Source organism: Nothoprocta perdicaria, unplaced genomic scaffold, assembly GCF_003342845.1.
Source record: "Nothoprocta perdicaria isolate Ctin4 unplaced genomic scaffold, notPer1 scaffold_189, whole genome shotgun sequence".
Lineage (NCBI taxonomy): Eukaryota > Metazoa > Chordata > Aves > Tinamiformes > Tinamidae > Nothoprocta > Nothoprocta perdicaria.
In genome coordinates this window covers 986113-993001 of record NW_020455082.1, presented here as the reverse complement: position 1 = coordinate 993001, position 6889 = coordinate 986113, and the positions used below count along the sequence as shown (strand labels likewise).

At 61.0% G+C, this 6889-nt stretch overlaps 1 protein-coding gene across 2 annotated transcripts in view; it reads right to left on the bottom strand.

The window, feature by feature from the left end:
- Positions 1–3795: 3795 nt before the first annotated feature.
- AP2B1 (adaptor related protein complex 2 subunit beta 1) overlaps positions 3796–6889 on the bottom strand; it is a 65508-nt gene continuing 62414 nt past the window's right edge. The window contains exons 20-21 of one of the 2 annotated variants that reach the window (XM_026037010.1): positions 5105–5259; positions 3796–4171 (exon numbers count right to left, since the gene is read on the bottom strand). In XM_026037010.1, the coding sequence (XP_025892795.1) occupies positions 4097–4171; positions 5105–5259 (230 nt within the window). In that variant the 3' untranslated portion in view covers positions 3796–4096. The remainder of the gene's footprint in view (positions 4172–5104; positions 5260–6889) is intronic. The other variant, XM_026037011.1, reaches the window with a different exon arrangement.

The window sequence follows — 6889 nt, the reverse complement described above, 5'->3', positions numbered from 1 at the left end:
GGGGGGAGCCGCGCGGCGGCTGCAGCCGCTGGGTCGCGGAGCCCGCCGCGCTCCGGAGGTTCGGCCGGGGGAGGCTCGGCCGGGAGGGGGGTTTTGCGAGGCCGGGAGGGTTTTGCGAGGCCGGGCGGGGGGTGCGAGGGCCGGGGAGGGGCAGGCAATGGGCAGGCAGGGATGGAGACGCTGCCCGGGTGGGAGGGAGCGATGCTCGGGAGACAGGCAGGGCGCCCAGGGGTGCCGGCGGTGCTCGGGGAGGGAGGGCTGCAAATCCCAGCGTGCAGCGGCAGCCAAGGAAGGAGGGATGTGGTGCCGGGGTGCGGGCAGTGCCCGGGGAGGAGGGATGTGGTGCCGGGGTGCGGGCAGTGCCCGGTGCAGCGGGAGGGAGGCTGCCGGCTCTGGCCGCACGAGGGGGCTGCGGGCGCTGCCCGGGCTGAGCGGCAGGGGGGCAGGAGGGCCCCCCGCTGCTGCCGGGTCCCTGGGGAGGTGCTGCCGATCAGCGGCCCTCCCCTGTCCCCCGCAGTGTGCCGGGCACGACACTGTCACCCTTTCTTTCCCCAGCGCCCTGCAGCGCCCGCACCCTCACACACAGGAGCCCCTCGCTGCCCCGGGGAGGGTGGCAGGTTCCAGCAGAGCTTCCCTGCTCCTGACTTCGCTGCACGTCCCTTCCCCTCCCTGCTGCGCTGTAGAGACCCTGGGGACCCCCAGGCTCTGACAGGGCCGGGGTGGGGGGTTCCTGCACCTGCTCTCACAAGGGTAGCAGTGGGGAGATGCTCCCAGCCCCCCGTGGTGAGGGACTGCACCGAGCGGAGACATTTGTGCTGCAGCACTGGGTTGTGGGGACACCCAGCACCTACCTGCGCGGCGGTGCTGGGGGGGAAGCCCACGGTGCATGCCCAGCGAGCGTGCATGGCCACGAAGGGCGGCCAAGGGGCTCCCTGGGTGCCAGGAGCACCGGGGCGAGCGGCCGCCCCCGGCCTGGCTGTCCCTGTGCTCTCCCACAGACCCCATGGCATGACCCAGCATGGGACGCGACAGAGCCCCCGTGGCAGCCAGGGCACGGCCAGGAGCCCCCCACGTTGTCAGAACTCTCATCTGGGAAATTCACTGCCTTGGCTGAGCTTGAGGGGCTGCACGTGCCCCCGGACCCCTAGGGATGGAGTCCGCATCAGGCTGACGGCCACCAGCTCCCAGCTAAAGGTGCCCGGAACTCAGGCTGAGGAACCATTGGAAATTTCCGTGCTGGCCACTTTCTTCCTTCCCTGGGGAAAGGGATGGTGACCTTGGCCCTGAGCAGCAGCCTTGCCATGACTCAGTGCCACGAACAGGGCCGAAATCCATGGCACAAAAAGGGCTTCCAGTCCCGCTTCCCTTGTCCCACATTCTACCCAGCTTGAGATTTGGGCTTATCCCCCTGCAGAGCCACCTGGCATGCGCTGCTAGGGCCGCATCCCGGGGGCAGGTCAGGACCAGGCCTGGATGTGGCCGCTCTTCCATTAGCCCCTAGCACCATTTCCCGGGATGTCCGTGAAGCAGCTCCGAGGTTTCCGGGGAAGGGCAGGGGCGCTGCCCGCACATGAACCCGTCTGCAGAGCCCGGCCTCCGGCCAAGCGCAGTTCTCAGCGCCTTCCTCCGAGATGCTGCTTTGTCTGCGTGTTTGGTGGCGACGTTGAAGGGACGACGGGGAGGGGAGCGGGGCTGGAGCGGGGCCCGTCCCCCCTGCCTGGAGGGATGATCCCAGAGAGGAAGGGATGAGACAGCTGCAGATATAAAACATGTGGAAGAGCCGGGCACAGCGCGGCTGAGGACCTCATTTTGTGCCTTAACCCCCAGAAAAGCCCCTCCTTTGGAGGCAGGAGGGACAAACCTTTCATCTCACCTGCAGTGCAGAACCTGCAACATCTAGTAGTGCTCTTCTCTGCTGGGCTAACGGGGCCCCAGCAGGTCTCACTCGCAGCCAGCCAGGGAGGAGCCGGAGGCAGCAGCTAAACCCCAACCCGGAGCAGGACAGGGCTGCGCACAGTCACTCTGCCCAGCCCTGCCCTGGGCTGTCCTCTCGCTGGTCTCTGAGGATGTGGGCGCTGAGAAGCCCAGGAAGGGTCAGCAGCAGCGAAGCCCTGTGGGACAGAGCAGCCCTCGCCCGTGACAGCCCCGCACATGCTCTCATCATCTCGGGGAGAGCAGCTCACGTCACAGCCCATCTGGGGAGCAGAGGGGACGGAATTGGAGCCTTCCCTCTGCTCCTCAGAGGCTCCTGCTTTGAGACGAGGTGCCTGTGCAACCCGGGAGCAGGGAAGGCAATTCCCGTCCCAGCGTCAACAGAACCACACAGGAGCCGCAGCTTCGTGGAAATGCCTTTATTGACACGGACGCCAGGAAAAGCCTGAAGAGCAACACGACAACGGCACGAACGCGCGAGGAGGGCAGGTCGCCAGCGAGGGAGCTCATGAGCTCCCCGAGACACCCACGTGCCCAAACCAAGGCCAGGATGGGGGGTGACAGGGGAAGGGGGCTCTGCAACCCCCAGGATGAACCACACCGAGCGCTGAGCAGAGCAGATCCCATCCTCTGCTGCCTCCTTGCGCAGCCCTGGCCGTCCCTGTCCTTCTTCCACAGCTCCTACTGTGACCTGCCACCTTCCTGCTTGCTCTGACACTGCGTTTTAGAGCAAGGCTTGGAGGAAATCACCCTCCCAGGCCAGGCAGGGCTCGAGGACTCCCCCAGCTCTTGGCATTTTCCAAAGCTGAGCACAGGGTTCCAATGCCAGGAGCCCAATTCCTTGGGGTCCTGCAGCTCCCAGCTTTGCTGGGGTCTCTTTCCTTCTTTATGGAGGGGAAAGGCTGGAAAAACAGAGTATTTTGGCCATGTCTCAGCATCGGCAAGCTTAGAGCCTCACTCCAGAGGCGTCCCGCATCCCGCCCTCTCCCATCCCAAACCTCCCTCGGGCTCCATCCGCACGCCCAGGCCAGAGCCGCTGCTCCCGCCAGCAACAAAAACACATTCACCTCAGACACGGCACCGACGACGGCAGCGCGGCCGCGACGGCCGAGGGCTCTGCGAGGGGACGGCGTCCAAGCGAGCATGCGGCGGAGCAAAGCACATGAGGGGCAGCTGGAGCAGGGACGTCGCAGCCCTCGCCGCGGCCGCAGCGTTGCAGCCGCTCGGCGCTGCGGCGAACGCCGCAGCGCCGAGCGGCTGCAACGCTGCGGCCGCGGCGAGGGCGGCCTGGAGTGGCTTCCATCCCACGTGGGCCTTGGGAGCCAATATCCAGCTCCCGGAGAGGCTCCCAGGTCTGCTGGAAAGGCGGGAGGGCGGCAGCGGGAGGCGGATGGGGTGCGGGGAAAAGCCGGTGGCCGAGAGCGGTATCCACGCCGGTATCGGGCTCTGCTGCACCAGCCTCGTTGCCCCAAGGAGAGGCTAAGGAGCCAGGGAGATGGCTGGAGTGGAAATGGAGGCGAGGCTGCCAGCATCAGGGTGATAAAAATCCCATCTTTAAGACACTGGCTGCCTCCACGGAGCAAAGTGGTGGCTCTGCGGCCGGCTTTTTGAGGCCACGTGTGCCCTGCTCCAGGCCCCGTTCCCCAGAGGGCTCCCGCTGCTTCCCTAGGTTTGCTTTCCTTTTAAGCCAATTACAATAAAAAAACTCAAAACATACAAAAATATAAAATAAAGTGCAGTATATGCTTTTGACAGATTTGCCTTTTTTTAATGAGCAGATGTGTGGTTTTGCTTTTTTTTTTTTCTTTTCTTCCAACGAGCAGTATTTTACAAAATCTTAACTACGCCTAAAGCCATTTAGAAAACACTGAACATTGGCACAAAATGGAGAAGCCCACAAGAACGGACAACGAGTGAGGGCGCCGAGGGGAAAGAGTCGAAGCAGTGGTTACAAATCTTCCACGGACGCTAAAAATATCAAAGCGGGTTTGTTCCCTATCATCGTTAGTACGTGGATACTAATTGCTACCTTGTTTAAATCAGTGCGTTTGACTGAAATCCTACGCGTGACTAGGGCTGCTCTCCCCGCGCGCGCGGCCGGGGGCGACGCGGGCGCCCCGGCTCCCTCCTCGCGGCGCAGGGGCAGGCGCGGACGCAGCTCCCGTCAGTTCTTCAGGATGGCGTCGTAGGCCTGGTAGATGTACTGGGACACTTCGGGAGCCCGGCATTTCAGAGAGAGCTGCGGGAGAGGACAGGTTGGTTAGTGGGTGTGTGGGGATATTCCCACGTGGAGACGGGAGCCGGCTCCGCTGCACAGTCCGGCAGGGTTTTATTCGTGTGCGGGCGCGTTCCCTATTTGCCAGGCCCAACACTACCAAAGCAAGGGAGGGACTTCTAGTGTCACCCACCCGGACCCTGGCACCTGCCTGGCATGGGCTGTAAATACCAGGACTGGGAGCACATCTGCCCTTTGCGCTTTGCTCTTTGGCTCCAACCGACCCAAACTTGGATGTCTCCCCGTCTAAAGTGAGGACTGGATGAGTGGGGTTACATCGCTCCTTGTGCAGACAGTTTAACTCCACTGTTTGTTTCCAGCAGATGGGTTCCTCAGATCACAGGCAACCCTTGAAGCTCCTGGAAGTGCCTCCAAGAGGGGAAAAATCATTTAGAGATGGGAAGTCAGGCCCACAGGTCCTTGGAAGGGGAGAGGGTCAAAAGGGAGAGCTATAGAGGTGCACCACGGGGACAGACGGCACCTTAGCACCAGTTACCTGTTACCAGCGCAAGGCCAACGTGACAGTCAGTCTCCATCACAGAGAGTCAGCTCCACCAGGAGCACGACAAGACATGAATTTAGTCCCACTTACTAGAGGGAGAAGGGCATCCTGGCAATCATTCCTTGCTAATGTCTCTTGGCTTTATCTCTGGGCACCCCTGGCAAAGAGGAGCTCACTGCCGAGCGGGCATCAGCCCAGCTCGGCAGGAGCAGCAATGCAATTCTGTCCTTTCTTGCTTTTTTTCCAGCTCAGTGGGAATTCCTGTCTGCTACCCAGTTAATGGGATCTGCTCCGGCCAAGCCCATTAGGCAAAGCGGGAGCAGCCGCCTCACGTGCCGGGGCCGCGGAGGAGCCCGGGCTGCCCCGCGTGTCCCCCGCCGTCCGGCTCGGCTCACCGTGTAGTTGGGGTTCCCCGGCTGAATGCGAAGCTCGGCCAGGATCCAGATGCCGTTGGTGAGCTTCAGGGACTGGTAGAGCATGTCCTGCCCTTCCACGTTCCTCTTGGCAATGGTGTAGACGTTGTTGTTCTGCAGTTTGCTGGAGACAGTGTCTTGAGAGAGAAGGAAGAAAGAAAATAAACCCCACATCTGTTCACCCTGACTCAGTGGATCTGGAGAAAGGAGAGTCTGGAGGAGCATTCCTAGGATATGGGCACACAAGGAAGCACTGATCTCTCTCCCAGAGCTTTTTCTGAGGACAGAAGCTGACATGTCAGGAGGAAAAAAAAATCCACCGTGCTTCCATGGGTTCAGCTGCTTTCCTTTCTGCCTGTGATCCCCTGGTAAATATTCACCCTTCTCAGAGGGCTTTCACTTACTGCTCACTGCTCCCTATCACAGAGGATTTATGGACTCTATCAAGACAAGATCCTGCAGTTCAATGAGCAGCAGGACTCTGCTGTGCTCTAAATCCCCCAGAACACGCAGGCAGGGTCATCTGGAGGCAGCAAAGCCAGAGGACAAAGGCAGGGAAGGGCAGTGATCCCAGCCTGAGGCTCATTCAGGATCTGTGGTCCCATCCCAACCAGAGGAGTCTCCTCCTGCCTCCCTCACTCTCATATACAGATACTTCCAGCCAACCAGCATTCTCCAGGATAACAAAAGTCCTTTTTTTTCTATGACAATCACCCAAAGGTCTTCTGCAAGTGCTGAGATCTTAATTTTACCTACAGAAATATATGGATGGAACCATGACACAGGCTATGTCTAAGGAACCTTGAAGAGAATCAAGAATAACTGCAAATACAGAGCACCCAGCAATGCAGCAACACAGCTGGTGCTGAAGGTCTCTGGAAACCACAGAGTTCCCTGTTTCACGGAGCTCCCTGTTCCAAGGAGCGCGAGGAGCGGGACAGCAGCAGCCTGCAGGGACAGAGAGGCCCATGGAGCGTGGGGACAGCTCTGATCCGCCCAGGCCCACCACATGGCGGCAGCGGCGCTGGGGCACGGCAGGGCTCCCGAGGGGCTTTGCCGGGGCTGCTCATGCACCGGGCAACGGCAAAAGCCAAAGGGGAGGATGGTGCCAACGCACGTGCTGACAGCGCAGCTGGAGCAGCAGGTCCAAGAGCCATTCCCATGGGCTGCAGCGAGGGCCGGGACCCCAACAGCGGCCACACCGACCCCTCTCTCCTGGTTCCGGGCGGCTGTTTGCGGTTTGCACAGGGTTCAGGCATCCAGCTACCCAGACACAGTCGGATTTAGGTTTCCTCTTCTCAGTTACTATGGAAACTGGCAGCTATAAGTAACTAATGAGCTCCTTTGCCTAAAGCCCCTCATTCCTCCATCTCCTTCTCCCACCCCTCCTCCTCCTCTACCCACCAAATCCAGCCCGAGGGGGAAGGCAGAGCAGTCACCTGCCCCTGGGGACCTCGCTGCAGGGACCAAACCTGCAAACCCCACACGTGCCTCCTCATCCCAGCGCTTTGCAAAGGCATCAGGCTCAGCATGGTGCCACCTCGGACAACTGTGCCCTTGTGGGCATGGGACGTGAGCCACTTCATTCCGATGGGACCTTCTGCTTGTCAGCACCCACATATGGATCCCTGGGCTTATCCCTCATGCTCTCGGTTGTCCTCATCCTTCCCGGGACTCGGCTTGCCCCCCTGCCACCTTGCTGGGAGCTCAGGTCCAGGACTGGCGCTGCCAGCATCAAGGAGCAAGGGCCCTTCCCGGTCCCTCTCC